Below are 24,177 nucleotides of genomic sequence, written 5' to 3' on the forward strand. Positions count from 1 at the left end.
ACACATATAGACTCGGCTGTACTTTGGAATTGTTAAGTACTCTTTCCACCAGTATGGCTGTATTCCAAAATCCTCTAGTTTGGGCTGCGCCTCATCTGTGAGACAATTGTGGCATAGCCACCTCTTGTGTGTACGGGGTGAGTCTTTCTCCACCTACGAAAACAATAGTTGATCATGAAGGTGACAATCTTGATTTCCAGTCGGTCATCCAATTGAGGATTGGCCAATTTTGTGTGTCGTGCCACATTAGCCCATAATGTGGCTTCTCCAGCCAAGGGAAGTAATTCTTCTAAATCTAGGCGAGGTGCTCGTAGAGGGTATGGCACATAATGTTGCTTTATTGGTGTGACCTCGGAATAGGCTTCTGGCATAATCCGTCGAGTTAGTTCAAAGGGTGTTACTTGCATGAGCACCTTGAACATCAATTTGGGCTTTAATAGAGGATTGCTAGTGCGAATGAAGAAGCCCTCATATTTTGCACTAGAGAATGATTCCAAAATCGTATCATCAGTGAAAGTTTCAATATTGTCCTGGGGAATATGATAGTGTACCTCCTGAGGTTGCTGTTGGGGAGACTGGTGAGGTGCCAATATCTCCTCGGGGGCGAGAGGGTTAGTGGGAAAATCCATATGCTAAGGAGTGAAAGTAGAGAATATGCAGTAGTAGTCGGCCGCCAAAGATGTTTTAGTAGGTGGGGTATTAGGATAGGGATTAAGGAGTTTACTATAGCGACATTAGAATAGACGGGGTAAGTGGACATTGAAGATGAAGACGAGGTTTCTTCCTGACCATGACCTATGCTAGGGGGTGGGTGGCTAGGCTTGTGAGATTTCATAAACTCTTGTAGGTCAGCGATATCCTTAGGATTTATGGTAGGATATTCAATATGAGTGGCATCAAAATTGTACTGTACATTGGTTAAAATGGATTCTAAGTGTTTTTAGATATTAGAGTATAGTTTTAGAATTCCAAGAGGATGATATAAGGTAGACTCACATAAGTTAAGATGTTGGTGAGTATTGTAAACTTCGAGCCACCCATGGCTTATAATCCACTGATAGCTATTTGCTACCATCCCATAGTTGGCCGATGTCTCGGGAATGTCATCTGGAACAAACAGGTCTAATTTGTCGACACTGTTGTCGAGAATTTTAGAATTTTGTAGTACCCGACACCAACTACGAGAAGGTTTAACACAATAGGATGTAATGGGTAAAAGAAGATATCTTGTGGATTATTTAAGACTATGTCCCCTTGCAAAATTTCCATTATTATTGTAGGGTCTGGATCGCATTTAGTATTATGCTTAATGAGGATTAGATCACCTAGGCCTAGGTCTTAAGATAGATTTATATTGTATTGAAGTAAAGAGAGGGTTAGTATAGATAAAAACAGAGAAAGAGTTTTGAGGAGGGGCCCGAGGAGTTACTGGCAAAAACTGCATACCCTCCATAGATAATGCATATGTGCTTTGAAAAGGTATGATGGTGGAAGAATGTGCACTCTAAAGATATTCATGCAATGATAAATTTGAAAAACCCATAAGTAGGCTACTCTCTACGTTTGGGGGTGCCTCTTGTTTACAACAATTTCCAAGAGAATTCTCCATGATAGAAGACTCATGCAAAAAAAGTACATCATGTTGCTCAAAATAATATCCATGAAAAGTTTCCTCATCAAATGAACTAATTGCATCATGAAAAGCTTCCACAAGGTAGAATCATTCAGGAAAAAGTAGCCATCCTTCATTAAACCAAGATTATTGCATGTAGCACTCCATATGTGCTTCTCTCAATGGTAGTGCGGGTTCTTGTTAATGCAGGTCTTCTTCTTGTCTTTGACTTTGTTTGTTGATGTAGCACTATTCAAAGAAATAGCTTACCTTAGCCTACGCTAAAACTTTTGAATCTCATAGAATGGAGAGCCGGACTCACACACACACACACAATGCACAATGCTAAGAAGACAAGGGTGTAGAGGTTTACAGGACATAGCGTTGAAGGCCTCTCTCTGACATAGTGATAATACACTTCAATGTGCTTGGTCATGGCATGAAAGACAAGATTCTTTGCAAAACTACCATTGCACTCTTTAAGAATAGGAGTAGGGGTGTTTGAATGGACATAAAGATACTCCATCAATCTTTTCATCCATAGATATTAAATTATCACAGTGAATGTTGTTTTGTATTCAGCTTTACAAGATGAGGTTGCCACAGTTGGTTATTTCTTACTTAGCTAAAATATGCATGGATTGCCAAGAAGAAACAGTTTCCAAATGTTGAATATCATGTATCATAATTGCCTACCCAATCAAGAATCATTGAAGACTTGCAGCTCTAAATCACCCCCTTGGCATAAAACAATCCAAGATCTTGAGTAACTTGCAAGTATCGGAAAGATAGGTTTAAGTGCCTGCTAATGCTTAGTATCTGGACAATGCATGAATTTTGAAATTTTTGACACACCATACTGGATGTCTAGCTATGAGTTACATAAATAGATTAGACATCCATCAACTTGATCATAAGTAGTTATGTCAAATTTTTCACTGACATCCTACAGTTCTATACTAGGTTCCATTGGTGTAGATTCCGGTTTGCAACTTTCCATATTGAACCTCTTGAGCAGTGCCTTGATGTACTTTGAGTACTTAATAACTATACCATCATCTTGCTGTATAAAACTACATACCCAAATAGTAGTGCACAAGATTGACATCTCAAAATTTGAGGCAAGATCATCCTTGAAGGAGGCAGTAATAAAATCCTCATTGGTGCCTATCACTAGCATGTCATCGACATAGAGAATGACAACATTTAAATTCTGGTTATCCTTTTTCATATGTAAAGTGCTTTCTATAAGAGTGTTGTGAAATTTCTATCCAGTCAAAGAGGCATGAATCTTCTGGTACCAAGCTTTGAGAGCTTGTTTTAGACCATATAAAGCTTTATTAAGCTTGCATACCTTCTATTCTTGACCAAGTTGGGCAAATCCAGCAAGTTGACTCACATAAACCTCTTCCTTCAAGTCACAATTCAAGAATAATGTTTTAATGTCCAATTGGTGCACTTTCCATCCATGATGGTGGGTTGCCAAAGCAATAATAAATTGAATAGTGGTCATATAAGAAGTGGGAGAAAAAGTTTCATCATAATCAATCCCTACCAATAACTTTTAAAGGAATCATTAAGGCTCATAGTGATCAAGGAGCAACATGATTATGCATAATGAAAAGCTTAAGCTAAAGAGATTAGTACATGATTTAATTTAATCACCAAGATGATTAGCATAATCAAGCACCATTTGTATTAAGGTATTTGTCTCTTAAATAGGCTTGATGTATACATTATCTCTGCATAGAAACTCGTGTGTATGGATTAAGGAGGTAACTCCTACTTCTTCTCCTAAACTTCCTCCATAAAGCCTAGATTATCTCCACCTCTCCATAACTCATGGGGTTTGACATTTTACTCATCTATTGGTGCTTTTACATGGATAAAACAACTTTGAACCTTAGCCCTTTATCCCCTAATGTCACAAAAGATATTTTGGTGTATTAATCCAACACCATACCTCAAAGCAATATCCACCATGACTATAGTTGATGACAATGCTACTCCTAGTTATTGTTTCCAATGATGGGTATGATGACCATGCTAGTGCCAGTAGGTCTTACTCTAGCTAGGTTTACAATGCCATTTATGATGCCACATGCTAGACCTTGGTTATGTTTACAACAAGTTTAGGATAAAGGAATGACTACAAGTGGGTAGGTTCTAGTTAGTCTAGAAAGCCCAGCTATCTTCAAGATAGTTGGCCTCAATTGAGGCTCATTATTCTTCCTTTGCTTCATCTTCACTTGAGTGTGCTTCTCCTGCAAGTAATGCCAAACCCTCTCTTCATGGTTGGGCTTTCCATATAAGTTGCAAGACTTCTTAGAAAACTCCTTCATTAGGCAAAATTTGGACTAAAAAAGGAGCCTCTAAGAATGCCATGTCAGCTTTTTGAGCCAAAAATTTGATAAAGAGGATGTGCATCACATGAACAAGACCAAAGAGTTCACGCGGCAAGAGACAGGATGGTCAAATGTTTACAAAGCAAATCAAAATTTATCGGAGATTGTAGATTGGGAATCTACTCTTCGAGATATTTCCAATGATATATAGCATGATGGGCAATTTTACATATTCAAGAAGTACCAAATACGAACTTCTTGAATATGAGAAATTTGCCATCATGCTTCCCAAATTGATGATGGCATGGCACCACATCATCGACAGTGTCTTCATCATCTCTAATGTGTTTATTGATTCTTGCAAGTTGGGTTAAAATACTCTTTATGTAACCTGATTGAGTGGCCCAGAGATTCTCCCACATTCATTTTCAGCTCAAAAAACTTTAGAAGATATATTTTGAAGTTTTGAGCTTGTGCCCTAAACAACACATCAAGCGTTTCCCAAGATTCATTTGAGGTGTCCTTTCCATCTATGTGATGGATCAAATTATCACTTAAACCCTATCAGGGGAGTGTGGTTTTTCAGAATATTCTATCATGGGGGTGAATCCAATTAATCATGTGTGATGCATGGTTCATGTGTGAAGCATGGTAGTGAATGTTTTCCATTTTGTTAGAATTATTTTTGTGAGTGATTCCAAAGTAATTGTGATCTAACATTGTGGACTATGTTGAGTATAGAGACCATTAGTTCAGAACAACCAAGGTGGATGTTGGACGAGATTATCTAGCCAAGCACACATGTGCTAAATATTTGATTTTGTATGGTTTGGCCCATTGTACATATGTTGGGCAAGGTTTATTTTTGATGAGATACTTTAAAATCATTGGACTATGGTTCAATTTTGTAAAAGCCCAATTTTGGAAAGCTATGCTATTTATGGCTCCAAGGGCTAAATTTATGATAATATGATTTAAATACCGTGTGTGGGAGTGGAGCCACACACACGGTATTTGAAATGCACCCAATTTTGTGTTCTTTGATTTTGAATTATGCTATGGTGTTTATGGTTCATTTCTTCAATTATTCAATTTGTGGAATATTTTAATCTCCATGTACCATGGTCCTGTTAACAAACCCAAGGCTATAATGGCAAGTTCTTTTTTGTCTTTGACTAACCATATAGCTTCTGCATCCTTGGTATTGGGCTTCTTATCTTTGCTATTTTCAACATCCCACAGCCATTTCTTCATTAAAGTGAACTTAATTTTAGTTTGCCAAAGTGTGGAAGTTTTGACCTTCAAACTTATTTATCTTCATTGAATAAGGCATTAGGGAAGGTCTTACCTATACCCGAAAAGCAGTGTCTAGTCCCTTTACAGATTTAATGGCAAAAACTAGAATTCACCTTCTCCATATATATGTATGTTAGTGCTCAAAAATTCACTTAAACCCATGGCCTTTGCATAAGCATAGTGGTGTGGCTTCTTCTTGACCTTTCTAATCTTCTTTTTAATGTGACTCCTATTAGATGATTCACTTGAACTTGGAATTTTGAGGATGCAATGAGGAGTGTGAATGGACCACCAAATTACACCATCAATATTGATATTAATCCTAATTAAGCAATGATTAGTTTTACTAATCCATATTTATGAGTAGAAAGTGATGCCTTAGAGTATTGATTTGGGTATTTTAGGCTTTGAATGAGCTAGAGATCCTTTGGAGCAAATAATAGCCATTCATTATCTTGAGATTGAAGTGATTAAAAAATGGATTGAGTGGATTAAACAAAGCTTAATCTTATCTTAAGCACAAACTATTTGCGGCTCTCCCATAGCACTAAAATCGATATATATATAGAAGCAATTTTACCCATGTTTTAACTCATAGTTGCGTTCGCCGTGCACGAAAACCCCCAAGATCAGCTTGATTTAAGTTTGAGTTCTTAGAATGAGTAGATCAAGGCGCTTTTATCATATTTTTACATGAGTGTTGTTGTAGGCACCTCATGAGGTGCCTCCTGAGCTATAGTGTGTGCCTTTTTGAACGATTTAAGTACTGAGCTGATGTGCCCTTGAGAGAGGTTTATGGCCCAAGTGATGGCTTTGGAAATGATGCCCTAGATGGAATGATATGAGCCCTCCCTTGAAGGGTGGTTCTACAGACAGCTTTGAGAAGAGTGATTATTGCTAATAAATAGAATAAATACTAATTAAAGTTGCTAAGCTTAAATAGAGGTGCTAATACCTAATTAACATGGCTCTAATACCAATTAAAGGAATCATGCAGGGTCATAGTGATCAAGGAGCAACATGATTATGCATGATGGAAAGATTAAGCTAAAGAGATTAGTACATGATTTAACTTAATCACCAAGATGATTAGCATAATTAAGCACCATTTGTATTAAGCTATTTCCCTCTTAAATAGGCTTGATGTATACATTATCTTTGCATAGAAACTCGTGTGCATGGATTGAAGAGGTAACTGCTACTTCATCTCCTAACCCTCTTACATAAAGCTTAGATTATGTCCACCTCTCCATAACTCAGGGGTTTGACATTTTACTCATCTACTGGTGCTTTTACATGGATAAAACAACTTTGAACCTTAGCCCTTTGTTCCCTAATGTCATACAAGATATTTTGGTGTATTAATCCAATAAGTTTCTCACTAAGTGATAGATTCCCTAGATCCTAAGTACCATTTTTCTAAATGAAATGAATTTCATGGTTTGAAGAGTTGCAGTCTATTAACCAAAGGGCAAAGACCAAGAGATAAAGGGGGTGGCAAAGCACTCTGCAGAAAACCACCAAACCACCTTTCTCTTGAAAAATGGTTTTCCGAAATTCTTAGCCTCTTTATGATCCAACCGTATAGATGAATGCTTCTGAAGGAGATTTGAGCCCAATCATTAGATTGCTAAACCATTGTTGTAGAGGAAAATCTATAATGAATGGTGCATAATCTCCCATAAATCAATTTTGGAGAAAGAAGCTTTAATCGTCGATTATAGGGATTGAATTTGTTTTGATTAATCAAAGGGAGAAAAATCAAGCTTATTGGAGCAATTAAATTTTTTTATTTTCTCTCCTTCCCAGTCATCACACGGGCGACCGGCAAGTAGCAAAAATGCATAGAAAATCGGGTTCTTCTTCCAAATCGCATTGCATGGGGTCTTAGTGTGAGCGAAGACGTTTTTTAAACGGCTTTGTAAGCTTTGTTAAAAAGCTTAATGTTATAAGCTTTAAAGTAAAAAAGTAAATCTTAATAATATAAGCTTAAACAAAAGCTTATAAAAGCATATCCAAGCTTCTCATAAAGGTCAAAAAAAGAAGAAGAAGAAGAAAGGGAGCTCAATCTTTGGGAAATTTCATATTTATAGGATTTGTAGAAAATTAGCAGAAAACATACAGAAGGGTCTTCATTATTTTTTCAAAAAATTGGAAGCCTCTTCAACAAAAAATTTGGGCATAAAAAATTGGAAATTTTTGGAAGGTGTTATTTTAAGCTCCAATTTCTTCATCACATCATCAAGCTTTTGAGGCAAGTTTTTGAAGCCACTTTAAAAATCTTGCCAAAGTCGACCAAAACTTAAGCTTCTTGACCACGCTTGGATTTTATTCGGAATTGGAGTAAAAGGACATTGTCAAGATCAACCATTTGACAACTTCAAACCCGAATTCAACACGGTTCAAGAGCTAAGTTTTTCATCTTTATTTATTTATTCACATTATTAGATTGCACTTTCTTTATTCATTTATTTGCAATGGCCATTCTACCTGCACAACCCACTATGCAAGAGAAAATTTTAGCACTTTAAGAGAAAATTGCAAGTGAGCGGCGTGAACTCCAACGTGAGTTAGAGTGTCAAGTAAAGTGTTCTAAGTGCAAGCGTGACTCTTTTGACTCTATGAGGAGGAAAGTGATCATGTTAAGCGTACTGTCAAAGCTAACTTGCCTGCACAGAGTCCTTGGGAAGATTCACGGATTAGTTGAAAGGCATTTACTTTCTAGAACTATAATGGCAAGAAAGGTGCACGAGTGCATGGCTTAGCCAATTGATTATTTTTCAGGCGAAAATTTCTCGAAAAGGGAAAAGATTAAATGTGCTTGTAATCACTTGATTGAAAATTCTATCTTATGGTGGAATGTGATCAAGCACGGTAAACATCAACCTTTGACATGGGAAGAGTTCCAGAAACTCTTAAAGAAGAACTTTCTACCTTCTCAGTACGAGCTTAGTACAAGGCTAAAGTGCGTCAACAATGGGACACATTACGCCAGGTCGAGAAAGAGAATGTCCAAGCTTATATCAAAAAATTTTGGGACATTCTATTACAGATGCTTTATTGAGAATTTAGGGCCAAATAAAAAGAAAATTAATTTCTATACTACATAATGATGACGGTAGCTTGCATGATTTCATTTCTAAAAAAGCATTGAAAGAACTTAACCTAGATGCATTGTACTCTAGTTATAAAGTAAAAGCTACATTTCAAAATACTAAGTACAATTGCACAAAAGAGGTTAAGGATTTAGAATTGGAAATCGATTCACTAAAAGAAAAGAGAAAATTCCTAGTCGGTCCTTTGTAAGGAGTGGATGTTATCTTATGTATGCCATGGAGACATGAGCATAATCCCCAGATTGGCTATGAAACTCATACCATGTGGTTAATAGAAGGTGACAAAGAAATTTATCTCCAAGGTCAGACTCATATCCAAGCAAAAAGAGCTGTATAGAAAAAGAAGAAGACACTTTTGAATCTTGTCAACCAGCTTAGTGCTCAGGATGACTCGAAATGAAATGTGTCTCATGATCCTTTCGTCTCTAAGTTCTCTAACTACTTCATGGATGACTTACCTCCTGGCTTACCCAAACCTTGTCCAGAAGACTGTAGAATTAAAATAATTCTTGATAGCTTCACTGGCCATGTAAATCTCCTTATCGAGTCAACATGCTTGAGTAAAAAGATATCCAAAGTCAAGTTGAAGAACTATAAGAAGAGAAAGAATTGATTAGACCTAACAGTTCTCCATTTGGTGCTCCAGTTCTTCTCGTTGAAAAGAAAAATAAAACATATTGATTGTGTATTGATTATCATGCACCAAACAAGATTATTATTAAGAATCGATATCTGATACCTCGAGTGGATAACTTGCTAGATAAGCTCAAGGGAGCCCAAGTCTTTAGCAAGATTGACCCAAAGTTTGGTTATCATAAAATTCAAATGGATGAAGGGGATATCTTCAAGATTACCTTTAAAACCCAAACTGGTCATTATTAATTTTAGTTATTCCATTCGGTTTGACTAATGCTTCGGCTACTTTCAACAGAATAATTAAGAGAATATTCTTGAAATATCAAAAATTTATTGTAGTGCTTTTTGATTATATCTTAGTTTTTAGTAAGAATCGTCTCACAAGAGCATGAACAACATTTAGAAAAAGTGTTCTCCCTTCTTTAAGAGAATCAGCTCTATGTCAATTCTGAAAAAAGCAAATTCTTTCAAGAGAAATTGAATATCTAGGGCACATTGTTTCTGTTGTTGATGGTATTTGAGTAGACCCTAAAAAGAGTTCTACCAAACACCGAGCGAGATTTTACGAGCAAACCTAAAAACCGAGCGAAACCCGTCAAGAAATCCCAAAATACGAAAATAAAAAGCTACATAGTGTTTACTAAGTATGAAGTCTAAATTGAAAATATCTAAAATAAAAAGTTACAATATACTAATTCTCTCTTTCTCTATCTCATAAGAGTGTGTGGACACATCAACATGATGTAGGGAAGAGAGAGAGAGATCATTGGAGCTTTAGTAATTGAGAGAGAGAATTATCTGTGTGAGAGAGAGGAAGGGATAGAGATTGTAGCTCTCACCGAAAATTTGCATAGAGAGAGAGCTTCTATTGTCACATACATAGACAAATAGAGAGAGAGAGAGAGAGAGAGAGAGAGAGAGAGAGAGAGAGAGAGAGATTGTAGCTCTCACCGAAAACTCTCACCGAAAATTCGCAGAGAGAGAGAGCTTTTGTTGTCACATACATAGACAAATAGAGAGAGAGAGAGAGAGAGAGAGAGAGAGAGAGAGAGAGAGAGAGAGAGAGAGAGAGAGAGAGAGAGAGCTGTATTAACGTCTACTAGAGGCCGAACTTGACCTATGAGACAAATCAATGTACAACTATCAATGTCTTCTGGATGTCCAAAAAAAAGGGACAAAATGAACATGAAATAAACTATGAAAGTACTGAGCTAGTGGGGGGGTGTGATGGATGGAGCACTACTGCTAGAGGCTCAGTATATGCAACCTATATGCGCATGGGTATACAAGAATGCAATGCAAATCTGTCTAGCTCCAACCAGTACCATAATTGGGGTGTAATATGTGATACATAGGCGATGGCGAGGTAAAAATTCCTTGGAGCATGATTTTCGAGTGTGAGTGTAAGTGAGCTAGTTGCTCCTGGATATGGTGCTTATGTCGAGTCCGTATCTCTGTGATCTCCCTCTGATGTAGTCTGAGAGAGAGAGAGAGAGAGAGAGAGAGAGAGAGAGAGAGAGAGAGCTCGTATCTATATATTCTAAGAAATGGATAGCTTCTTTAAAATAATTCAACCACACACACACACACACACACACACACACTCACAAAGGCAAACAGCTATCACAGGACACATCTTGAGGTTTAGTATCACTCTTTGTCTAAAATGCAAAATCTCTTGAGCTTCTCTCTCTCTACCCGGAACATAAAAACTCTCCTTGTCTCTCTCTCTCTCTCTCTCTCTCTCTCTCTCTCTCAAATCTACATAGAAAATTCTAGTGTGGGTAACTTGCTTCTTTTACTCTCCCTGTAGATAATTGTTTGTGTGTGTGTGTGTGTGTGTGTGTGTGTGTGTGTGTGTGTGTGTGTGAGAGAGAGAGAGAGAGAGAGAGAGAGAGAGTCATCACCTTGTGGAGAGTGTTGATTCTCTTAGTGCATGGCACTCTCTCTCTCTCTCTCTCTCTCTCTCTCTCTCTTTTTTTGGCTATACAACACACATGCACATACGACCTGTTGTTTATAAACAGAGTGAGGTTTAGTGAAGTGTTATTTTATGAGTATGCTGTCAAGTGTTTCTCTTTCATGTGTATGTCCTTCTCTTGCTCTCTCTTTTTCCTTGTCATCGCATTAACAATTTCCTTAGTAGGTAGCAGTTGAGGTCTTACGGAAAACCATATAGAAAAGCTCAATGTGATTTTAGAAAGTAGATTATATTGATTTTCAATATGTTTGCATGGTTGCAGGAGAGAAATTGTGTAATCAATCAAGTGGAGAATTTCTACATGTCCTATGAGCTAAGATTATTGTGCTATCTACCCCTTCCTCTACATTTACTATGAGCACTGTTGGGATCTCCTTCATTTTATGATAAATTACTACCCACAAAGGTTGTCCATGATGTTTTGTATATAGAAATAGCAATGAGTACAAAAGGGATGTAAATTCAATTTGTAGAGCTAAACCAAGTAAATAAAGTTCTCATTTTTTGCATATTTTGGAATGCTTCATTCGATTTTTGGGTTCGCTCGAAATATCTTGCTCGGTGTTTGGGATCCCCCACCTCAAAGGAAAGAGTACTCCTCATGTGCTAAACAAAATGTGTGTCACCTCTTCCATTTCTTCCAATTATACATACATATATATAGGTAAGTAGATGCATGATTACTGTGTGCATGTGTATATAAATGAAAATTGTAGCTACTATGTGCAAAGATATACAAAAATGTGCAACATATAAAAAGATGTGACATGTAAATAAACACATCTAATTACAAAGATCACCATGAAAATTAAAAAGCATATTGCACAATAAACATGAATAGTTTAAAGAAGGGTTCTCCTACAATGAAGAGTGTAGCAAAGAAAGGAATATTTTTAGATTTGTCTATATATGTATGTATGTATGTATGTACGTACGTATGTATACACATATATACATATATACATTAATCTTATAGATACCTAAAAATAAATACAACTTATTAACTTTTGTTGCACTAACACATTTACTCTCTCTCTCTCTCTCTCTCTCTCTCTCTCTCTCTCTCATGTTTGTACAAAATATGTGGCATTCTTTTTTATATTAAAACTGCATTTATAAAACTGTCCACTCCTAAACACAAAAAGCACATAATCAAGGATACACACATGTATTTACTCTCTCTCTCTCTCTCTCTCTCTAATTATACGTGCATTCATGTGTGCTCTACACGTGTGTGTGTGTGTGTGTGTTGCTCATCTTGAAAATAATCTCATCTTGAACTTCCTCTCTACATTATACTATACAACTTTTGTATATGTACATGCATCCATGTGTGTGTGGGTACGTGGGTGAGTGTCACTATATGTGTATATGTATGTAGCAAAGAATATAACATAGCTATATTCAAAAAACATAACATGGACACCATACATCTTGAACTTGCTCTCTAATTTAAAATACATTACACTACAAAACTTTTGTAATATATACGTGCATCCATGTGACCTTTGTTGAGATATCGAGCTCGTCTAGTGAGGCGGTAAACACTGATGACCCGCCTGGGGGATAAGCCCCACACTTACACCACTGGCATGGTTGGTGAGATCATGGGTGATATGCGACCAGTGGGATGACAGGCTGTGTGACAGCCATTCTAAAGACTGGCATAGTTTTAGCAGCAGCTCATTTAGTTGGGTTCACACTATAAAAAACCCTAATATGTATTTGGTTGAGTATCTTTCATATGAAAAAAACTCTTATCTTTGTATATGGTGTGTTGATGAGTGTTCAGTGAAAAAGAAGAAGATTTTCAGCCTCTCACCTTGTGTGTTCTCTATTAGGGTTTTGTGAGTGTGTGTGCGCTTGCAAGAGCTCAATCTCTCTTCTCCCCTGCATCTTTTCAGCCTCTACATGTGTGTTTGTGTGTGGGTGTGTATACATATGCACCCACATACACACACTCTCTCTCTCTCTCTCTCTCTCTCTCTCTCTCACACACACACACACACACTCATCCACATACCATTTACAAAACATGCCCATACCCCTTATACAAAAAAAATTCTTTTGTTCACTTAATGCATGCTATGTAAGTCATGAACAACCCGACTTCATAAACAAATGTATGCATACGTACCCACACACAGTCACTCACTCTCTCTCTCTCTCTCTCTCTCTCTCAAAATATATACTTAGCCAAAAAACATAACATGTGACATTCTTTTTTAGGGGGTGCGTGTGTGTGAGTGTCACCCCATTTGCAAATCATGCCCACATCCCAAAAAACATACCCACACCCTGACTTGATAAATAAAACATGCAAGGACATCCATGTGTGTGTCTGAGTGTTTGTGGATGTGTGTGTGTGTGTGGGTGTGTGTATGTATGTACGCATACAAGGACATCCATGTGTGTGTGTTAGAGCGTTTATGGATGTGTGTGTGCATACACACCCACCCACCCACCCACACACACTCTCTCTCTCTCTCTCTCTCTCTCTCTCTCATCCATGTGTGTGTGTGTGTGTGTCACCATGTGTATATGCATGTAGGCAAAAAACATAACATGTGGCATTCTTTTTTGGGGTGTGAGTGTGCAGGTGTGCATCCATGTGTGCTCTACATGTGTGTGTGTGTGTGTGTGTGGGTGTGTGTGTCACCATATGTGTATATGTGGATGGGTGTGTGTGTGGTGTGTGTGTCACCCCATTTACAAATCATGCCCACACCCCGACTTGATAAACAAACATGCAAGGGCATCCATGTGTGTGTGTGTCAGAGTGTTTGTGGGTGTGTGTGTGAGGGTGTGTGTATGCATACACACCCACACCAACTCACACTCTCTCTCTCTCTCTCTCACACACACTCTCATCCACATAACCTTTTATCACTTTTATCCATGTGGGTGTGTGTGTGTGAGTTTCACAATATGTGGCATTCTTTTTTTTTGGGGGGGGGGGGTGGTGCAAGTGTGCATCCATGTGTGTGGGTGTGGGCGTGTGTCACCCCATTTTCAAATCATGCCCACACCCCTACTTGATTAACAAAACATGCAAGGGCATCCATGTATGTGTGTTGGAGTGTTTGTGTGTGGGTGTGTGTATGCATACGCACCCACACACACATGACCTTGTATTTTCCTGGACTGCTTTCCCATATTGATCCGCTCCTGACAAGTGATCAACCAATGACTCGGACATTCCTTGCCCACTCGAATTGTGCACCAAATTGACGAGGGTTTGGAAGTGAAGAAAATAATATAGAGGGATTCGTAGAGTTTCGAGTTCGAGATTCTTAATTAATGGCCGACCAAAAAAACATGCGTCGAATTCAGCGGAGTGCAGAGATCGGAGGAGAGAGGCAATGCAAGAGCCGCACAACAGAATCGGATAGCGTTAGCAGCGTTTTTTGAGTTTTCTTAAAAGCTCTTTTCTAGGTTTTCGATTAAGGCTTAAAGCCTCACACACAAAGTCTCTGGCAGCAGAAAAGTGCAGAAGGTACGCAGGAGCTAGCAGCAGTTTCGACGCATATGCTTAGAGCATTGTGTGACATCAAGGCAACGCTTTGCTTGAAGCAAGGTGCGCTAAAGCAATTGAGCAAGGTGAGGAGAGGTGTGTTCTGTACGACGCTTCTCAATGCCTGCTCTTGACTCCTCGCTCCTGTAACCAACTCTTTGAAGCTGGAAGCTCCTGTAACCAACTCTTTGAAGCTCGAAACTATTCTACTTGGGTCTACTTACAATGTTCACAAAGCACATTACTTTCAACATAGCCCATAGCTCGAGAGCAGTTTAGACAAAGCTATGGCTGAGTAGTGAGGTGCCGGTACCATATCCAAGCAGATAACGTTGCTTTGTCTAGCAAGAGCTACCAGGAAGCTAACACATGTTTTACTCCACCGGGGGGGGGGGGGGGGGACCTATGACGAGCAACCTACCATATCACATCCACTGCCTAGTGGAGCGAGATGGAAATTCGGAGGAGATGGGCTGATCGATGCAATATGGCAACAAACCACACACACACTATCCGAGACACCATAGTTCTAACTTTAGGATGAGGCATCCCAAACAGGCTTAGTTATTTTAGGAAGAATAATCATTGTGAAACACCGGAAGACACACTATCCAAGACACCATAGTTCTGCTGAGGATGAGGCATCCCCAACAGGTTAGTCTTTTAGGAAGATTAATTATTGTGAGCACGATTACTGCAGCGAAGAGATTGTTCTGGGTGTGTGATGTACTGAGTGCATTCTCGTAGCTGTATTTTAGCCTACCAAATTAACCTCCATCTCCGTTTGGAACAAAGAAAAAAAGGGACTTACCATCAAACAAAATGCAAAAAATAACAAGTGCACAACCAACCTCGGTGCAATCATAGAAGAATCCATACACATAGATCAACAGGTGCCTCCCATGCGTGAACAGATTGGCCGCTTGGTTAGAAGCCCTAGTCTCCATGGGCGCCGCACGATACCCTCCACTTCGAAGGCCCATGAGAAACCCTAGTTCACATCGACCATGGCAAAACCCTAGTCGTCCACATATACCATCACAAACCCTAGCCCATGAGGCGCGAGTGGCGCTCACCTGCCCCTGCCGAGAGCCCTCTCGGCCAAGTCGACCTCTTCGAGAATCTGGGTCTTGCGCTTGGCAGGGAGGGGGGCGCCATCGCCATAGCTGATAAAGTGGCCAGAGACGGCGTTGAGAACGGAGTAGATGTTGCTGTAGGAGGGCTTCCCTGCGAACCTTTTCTCGCGGCGGTACTTGGCAACCCACTGGTTGGAGGTCTCGCGAAGCGCCTTCACAGCATCACCGCGGGATGGATCGCCCTTGTCCAGCCCCAGCGTAGCCCGCACCTGCGTTATCACCTTCTGCGTCTCGTTCTTATAGTCCTCCTCGATGTCGGCCAAGGCCTGCGGCGTGGCCGAAACAAGGTACAGCAAGCCCGCTACGCCAGACAGAGAAGCCATGGACCGCCTACTGCAGGAAACAGGGGCGGCATTGACGGAAGAAGATGAACAAGAAATTATAGAAGTGACGGATGGGGACGAAGAGGGCAGGCAAGGAGACACGGGCACAGTGTGCTTCGGAAGAGGGGAGACGAAGCTCGAACACAGAGAGGAATGCAGTATCGTAGCTGATGAGGACGCCATAGCCAGACCTTCCTCTGTAACTCCTCTCTCTCTCTCTCTCTCTCTCTCTGTGCTTCGGCCCAGACTCACCCTTCTCGGACCATTATATGCCACTTGTCACCCTTTTATTCGCCATAGTTGCCACCTAGCTTATCCTCTCATTCATCCTCATATGCTAGCCGCAAAAGACAATCGATAAAACACATATGGGTTATATATATTGTGTTATTTTCTCTCACTTTGCTTTTCGTTTGAACATGGATTTCCCTTTGGGTCTCCACAAGAATAATGGATCGTAATTGGGTTGTGGGCCAAGTCACTTGAGGCACACAAACATGTGGTTAAGGCCACGGGCTCAATATTTCAAGAGCCCCAAAATGCACTTTTTGAATTTATCATTGTCATCTCGTGTCCATGCTAGACACGAGATGACACAAGCATGTCCATGATCACTGGCCTCTTCTAGTGCTCTCTTCACCATTGGAGAGTGTGAAGAAACTTCGCACCAATAAACATGTAGGTAGCTTCTAGCGTTGGGCGAATGCATATAGAGTTCTTCCATATAGACAACTCCTAACATCTGTGAGAAATATGTGCTATTGATGTAAATCTGAAAATAGAGAATAAAACATCATATATGTGTAGACAATAGACTATAAATGATCAAGAACCTGAATAAGACTGAAGGTACAACATGAGGGAGGCCCGTGAGTGCTGGTATGTGCAAGTCAAGGTTGAAATCAGAGATAAAAGGATGTGGGAATGAGGCACCGATTATATAGGTCCTCATTGTCCTACAAGCTGATCTGGATAAAAAATCCATGAAATGTTTAAAAATGCTAAAAAGGGCAACTAAAAATGGTGCAAAAATAGCAGATAAAATATACAGTGCAGGGCTAGATACAAGCATGCAGGGAGTCCATTTGGGGATGAACAATATTTCCAACACCTCCTCTTCAACACCAGATGGACAGACCAACGCCAACACGCTGAAGAAAGACCTCCAAAGAAGCTCGAGGGAGCGGTTTGGTGAAGAGGTCTGGAAGGTTGTCCTTAGTAGAACAATACACCAAGCAAAGAAGACCAAGTTCGTCGATGAAGTCTCGAACAAAATGATAATGCACTTCGATATGTTTGGATAGATCACGAATCATTGGGTTCTATGCCAAAGCAATAGCACTCTGGGAGTCCAAGAAAATTATGATAGGAGAATCTCATGCACAACATAAATGTTCTAGAATCTGATGAATCCACAAAGCTTCAATTGTCGTCGTGGAGAGAATGAAGGACTTACACTCAGCCTCAGTGTAGTGATGTAGCTACAGACCGCTGTTTCTATGACTTCCAAGAAACCATTCTAGATCCAAGCAGAAAACAATATCTAGAAGTAGATCGCCGAGAATTAACACAACTAGCTCAATCAACATCCGTGAATCCCACCAAATTAGAACCGCTGGAATAAGTTATACCATAACTGGATGTGCCACGACGATATCGAAGAACTCGCAAAACAGCTTGCCAGTGAGACCGTTGAGCCACAGAAGAGAAAGTAGGACATACACTCAGCCCCAGTATAGATGATGTAGCTATACACCTCTGTTTACAAGGCTTCCTAGAAACCATTCCAGATCCAAGCAGAAAATAATATTCAGAAGTAGATCGCCAAGAATCAACACAACTAGCCCAATCAACATCCGTGAATCCCACCAAATCAAAGCCGATGGAATAAGTTATACCATAACTGGCCACCACGAAGATACCGAAGAACCCACAAAACAGCTTGCCAGTGAGACCGTCGAGAACTAACTAAGAATACTCAAGGCATAAGAGATATCCGGACGAGTGTTGTTGAGGTAGAGCAATGAGCCAACCAACTATCTATATTCAATAGAATCAATTAAAGGAGAAACATCTTTCTTTGAAAGCTTGGAACTAGAATCCATGGGACAAGAGAGCAGAGTACAATTTGTCAAACCATAAAGAGAAAGCAATTTGCGCACATACTTCTCCTGAGAAATGAAAATGCAATCATCACGTTGTCATACTTCAAGACCAAGAAAGTAATGAAGTAATCCAAGATCAGTCATCTCAAATTGCTGTGAAAGCTGAGACTGAACATGAGTGACCAACTAAGAAGTAGATCCTATAAGCATGAGATCATTCACACATAGCACAATGATACAAATATCACCATTAGAGAGAAAGACATAAAGGTTTGAATCTCAAAGCCGCGTGAAATCTTCTGATACCAAGCACAAGGTGCCTTTTTGAGACCATATAGAGCCTTCTGCAATAAATAAACATGATTTATGTGTTCCCGAATCTCAAATCCTGGAGGTTGCTCCAACATTAACCTCCTCCTCGAAATCTCTGTTTCAGAAAGGTAGATTTAACATTCATCTGAAAGACATGCCATTGAAAATGAGGAGCCAACAAATGGTAGAATACCTACCTCCTCCTCTAAATCTCTGTTTCAGAAAGGCAGATTTAACATTCATCTGAAAGATAGGCCATCTAAAATGAGGAGCCAACAAATGGTAGAATACCTACCTATAGGTGCAAATGTCTCATCAAAGTCCTTGCCAGCTTTGTGAGCATAACCACGAGCAACAAGGCGAGCTTTGTACAAATTGAACTTTGAAAATCCATTTGACACTGATGACCTTCCAATGTAATGGGTGTGGAACTAACTCCCAAGTTTTGTTCCGCTCAATAGAAGACATCTTTACATCCATAGCCTATCCCACTGCGGCAAAGCAAGGGCCTCCTCGGGCGTCTTGGGCTCATCAATATCTTGTAAGGTATTTATAAGAGCATAATTCACGGTATGACCGAAAGAAGCCAGTCGCAAAGATCTCCGAGGTCCGAAAGGCCAGAGTCTTGTAAGAATTTCTAGAGTCCTGTAATAATTTCTAGATCCATAGGGGTGGACTAAACCTCCTCTCACATCTGAAAGAAGAAGAAGGTACTACTACAGAAATGGATGCATCAAGGACATCAATGGATGGAGAAGAAGCAGCCAAATGAGGAGAAGATAATGGAGAGGCTACAGATATTGATGGAGAAGATGCAAGAGGCAATCAAGCTCTATGTAAGGGAATGGACACAACCGATACAGGGGCTGAAACAGAGGTACAATGGGTTGAAGTGGTGCTAAAGACACCAGAATCACTGTAGGTGAAGAACCTCACTGGTAGATGAGAAAACTCTCTAATATCAGTTGGAGTGGGTTCAAAATCTGCTCAAAAGAAGACATGGAAGTAGAATCAAGTCCAAATAATGTTTCCCCGAACTGAGCATCTCAAGATCTAATAATATCCTCCACATCCAGATCCCAAAATTGATATCCTTTGGATCTCGATCTATAGCCTATGAAAATCATCCTCTTGGATTTAGGAGCAAGAGTAGTCCACTTCTTATCTAGGACATGAACAAAAGAAACACAACCAAAGACATAAAAATGTGATACAAATGGCTTATGTCCAAAAAATGCCTCCTCCGGTGTCAAATCGTCAACCGCCTTCGTGAATGAGTGGTTTATGAGATAAACAGAAGTAGCCATAGCTTCTCCCGAAAACGCAGAGGAAAGACTAGAATGATCCTTCACGGTCCAAATTTTCCTCACGACTACTCCATTCTACTGAGGAGTATAAGGAACTCTTATCTGTCGTTGAATACCTTTCGATGCAAGAAACTCATCAAAGGGTACAAACTCACCACCATTGTCAATCCGCAAGAATGAAACTGCAGAGTGAGGCTGATTCTCAACCATGGCTATCAAAGTCGTAAAATTGGCGAAAGCATTAGACTTCCGAGCCAAAAAGCATACCCACACTTTTCGAGTACTAATCATCCACCAACAACATGAAGTACTTAGCCCCTCCAAGGGACTCAACCTCCATAGGTCTAGCCAAGTCTGCATGTATAAGCTTGAGCTTTCATTTAGCGTGTAGCCTGCTCTGGAAAAGCATCTCTATGATGCTTGCCCATCATGCAAGATGAGCGTATATGTGGTAGTCGAAGCTTTAGGTAAACCAAGACCCAACTATTGGGAAGAAATATCTGCAAGGCTGAAATAGGTTCATGACCAAAGTGTGAGTGCCACAAAGAAGTCCCATCAACAGAGCCTAAGGCAAGAGAAGGAGAGAATAACTGATGGATATTAGAGTCAGAGGAGGGATTATGTGAGGAGAAATTGCTGATTTTGTAGAGGCCTCCATCATGAACTCCATTGGCCCACAACTAAGAGTATCTTTTTGTCAATGGCCTCAACCAAAAATAAACTCCAAGTCTCTTTTGAGCAACCATGTGAATATTGGAATTAGTGTTAGGGTTACAACAATGCACACACACAAGATAGAGAAGCTTGAGAGCACACAAACTCACTAGATTAGAATGAACAAATGTGTGCAAGATACAAAAGATAAGTACACACCCCAAAATGAGTAGATAAGAGGGTGTACGCATGGGGGAAAAAACTTCCTAGTGAGGGAAAAAGTGCCCTGGTGGTCCTAACTCTGTTCACACACACATCACTACCATATAATGCTACAAATCCCCCCTGGAGTGATGATGTGAACATGGACAGGGTATGGCCGATCAATCCTGAAAAGGCACTAAGCCCAAAGCTTTATGAAAAACTTTGAACTTTTCACGCGAGGAAGAGCCTTTGTGAATAAATCCGCCATGTTGTCATGTGTAGGCACATAGATCAAGCTGATCTCTGTTGGCAGAGAGTCTTTCCCTGACATAGTGGTAATGCATCTCAATGTGCTTAGTGCAAGCATGAGATACTGGGTTCCTTGCAAACTGCTAATCCGCTCTGGCTATTAGTGAAAATCGTAGTGCTAGTCCAACACCTAAATTAGCATAAGACATTTGAGCCACACACACTCAACTGTAGCTGTAAAAGCTACCCTGTACTCAGCTTCACAGCTGGAAGTGGCCACTGTAGGCTGCTCCTTTGCTGAGCCATGATATATGTAAATCACCAAGGCGAAAGAAAAACCAACTAGTGGACACTCGTGTGTGTCATAACATCCAGTCCAATGTGAATCACTAAAAGCATGCAGTTGCGACTCACCCCCTTTTGGATAAAACAATCCAAAATATTGAGTGCCCTGTAAATAGCAAAAAACTCCTTAACAGCGTGCCAATGCTTCGTACTTGGGCTATGCATAAATCTGCTCAACTATGAGACCGCATATTGTATATCTAGCCTCATGTTGCATACATAAAAAGAAGGGATCCAATAGCCTGCTGATACTAACTAGCATCAAAAGAGTCTCCTACATCTTGAAGACTAAGTTGAGTACCTGTCTCCAGAGGTGTAGCCACGGTATATATTTAGACTACAGCATAACAATGCCATTATTGTGCTGCATAAACTGAATCCCCAAATAGTAATGCAACGGCCACAAATTTGACATCTCAAACTATGATTGCAAATCAACCTTAAAGGTAGAAATCGGATCTATATTGGGTCGTCCTGTGAAGCAGCATGTCATCAACGTATAGAACGATGACCAAAAATGTGTCCTTACTCCTCTTCACATAGAGAGTGCTCTCTCTTAGACTATTACAAAAATCATTTGCAACCAAGTATGTATGACTCTTCTCATACCATGCTCTAGGAGCCTGCTTAAGGCCATAAAGTGCCTTTTTTAACCTGCATACTTTAGACTCTTCTCCTTTCATAACAAAACCAGGAGGTTGCGATACATACACCTCCTCATGTAAATCACCATTCAAGAATGCAGTCTTAATGTCCAACTGATGTACATTTCCCCATGATGTGCTGCCAAAGCAATGAGTCACCTAATGGTAGTCATATACGATGTGGGTGCAAACGTCTCATCATAATCAATGCCCTTTTGGTGGGCATACCACTTTGCAACAAGTCTGGCCTTGTAACGATCAATGCTACCATCTGCTTTGCGTTTTAACTTGTAAACCCACTTAGTACCAATGGCCTTCTTGCCATGAGGTAGATCTATCAAATACCAGGTGTCATTCTTGAGTATAGAGTTATACTCATCTTGCATAGCATGCATCCAATGATCATCATCCTGTGCTTCCTCAAAGGAAACATGTTCCTCCTCATCATTACATAAAGTAGAAATGAGAACATGATCCACATGAGAATAATCTGCATGATGAGAACCTGCACGAGTTCTGCTAGGTAAAGGAGCTACCAACTTGCTATCCCTCAATGTGCACAAGCCATTTTGGCATACGCCTAGATTCTTCTGTGGGCTGCTCTCTCCTCATCCACTACATCCTCAATAATTGCCTCATCAAAAGGCTAATTTGCAGGCTAATTTTGCACCTGAAAAGGCTAAATTTCAACACTTGGTTGAGCATTTAATTGCTCTACATATGCCTGCCCTCCATTGAACAAAGGTAGGAGTGAAACAAACATGTCTTGTGAGCACACATTCTGCTATTTTTTCTGCACAATCCATTTTGGCATACGTTTAGATTCTTCTATTGCTTCTCTCTCCTCATCCACTACATCCTCAATAATTGCCTCATCAAAAGGCTGATTTTGCACCTACAAAAGGCTGAATTTCAGCACTTGGTTGAGCATTTAATTGCTCTACATATGGCTGCCCTCCATTAAACAAAGGTAGGAGCAAATCAAACATGTCCTATGAGCATACAGTCCATTGTTTTTGGCACATAAAGCATGGACTGAACTGATTTTTGACAAAAACATCTCTACTTACCAAAATCCGCTTTGAGGCCGGATGGTAGAGTCTATATCCCTTGCTTTCTGAATTGTATCCCACAAATATGTATTCAACTGCCTTATCATCAAGCTTACTACGTTGTTGCTAGGGCACAAGAGCATAAGCAAGACAACCAAAAACATGAAAATGAGCCACAGAAGGCTTCCTGCCATGCCAAGCTTCATAAGGAGTTTTAGACTGCAAGGCCTTGGTAGGGCATTTGTTCAACATATAGTTTGCGCACATAGTTACCTCTAACCAAAAACCATGAGGTAAATATTGGGCTTTCACCATACATCGTGCCATCTCCATGAGATACTTGTTCTTCCTCTTAGCCACACCATTTTGCTGAGGTGTGTATGGCATTGTACATTGATGCCTTATGCCTTTTCCAGCCATATACACATGAAATTCCTTGGACATATACTCCCCCCCTTAATCTGAACGAATGGTGCCAACTTTACATTCACATGCATTTTCAACCGTGGATACGAAGTGCCTAAAGCACATAAAAACCTCTGACTTCTGCTTTAATGGGTACACCCAGCTATATCTGGAGTAATCATCAATAAAAGTGATGAAGTAGAGATATCCCCCAATAGATGGTGTCCTCATAGGACCACATACATCACTATGTATAAGCTGTAATTTCTTATTAGCTCTCACAGATCCATCCTTTGGAAATGATGCCCGATGCATTTTACCCTTTGAAGGCATAACAAATTGCCATAATTCAGATGGCCAAATCGTGCATGCCATAATTTTATATCACTCATAGCACGAGTCATAGAGACTGAGCAAGCATCATGGTGCAACTTCTCAAATACATCCATCTTGTATAGGAAATGAAACAAGGTACCTGAGGCAATGATAGAATAACCATCATTTCTATCCTGAACTGTACATCTGTCATCACATATTTAACCGTCAAGCATGACAAGCTAAGGTTGAAGTGACAGCAAGTTCTTCTTAATGCCTGGTACATATAAAACTTTAGAAAGAGTAAATGCGCCCCCATTAGTGAATACAACTCTACCAACTCCTTTGTTAGGATATGAGGAACCATTTGCACATGTGATGGTTCCTGCACTTGGGTCAGATTCCAGAGATGAGAACAAATTTTTTTGATAAGTAAAGTGTTTACTAGCACCACTGTCAAAGTACCAAGTATCCGATTCTACCACTGACATGTATACATCATGAACAGAAGGGTCATAACTGCAATGTACAGTCCATGCCCAATCATCTTGAGCAAAACTTGCAGTTTCCTTCTTCTCTGCACTTGGTGCAGATGCATCAGCCCCACAAGCATGCCCGATTCTTTC

General features: G+C 40.0%; 1 protein-coding gene across 1 annotated transcript; it reads right to left on the reverse strand.

Annotated features, from left to right (window-relative positions):
• Positions 1-15,283: 15,283 nt before the first annotated feature.
• On the reverse strand, positions 15,284-16,290 carry LOC147636484 (photosystem II repair protein PSB27-H1, chloroplastic-like). The gene has a single exon (XM_086801939.1). The coding sequence runs from the start codon at positions 16,140-16,142 to the stop codon at positions 15,573-15,575; it is 570 nt and encodes a 189-aa protein (XP_086658065.1). The 5' UTR covers positions 16,143-16,290; the 3' UTR covers positions 15,284-15,572.
• Positions 16,291-24,177: the final 7,887 nt, after the last annotated feature.

This window comes from Cibotium barometz, chromosome 8 (genome assembly GCF_041138505.1).
Source record: "Cibotium barometz isolate CiBa-2024 chromosome 8, ASM4113850v1, whole genome shotgun sequence".
Classification (NCBI taxonomy): Eukaryota; Viridiplantae; Streptophyta; class Polypodiopsida; order Cyatheales; family Cibotiaceae; genus Cibotium; species Cibotium barometz.

Bases quoted from the DNA above. Each gene is read 5' to 3' on its own strand.
- LOC147636484 (XM_086801939.1), bottom strand. From the start codon at position 16,142: ATGGCGTCCTCATCAGCTACGATACTGCATTCCTCTCTGTGTTCGAGC.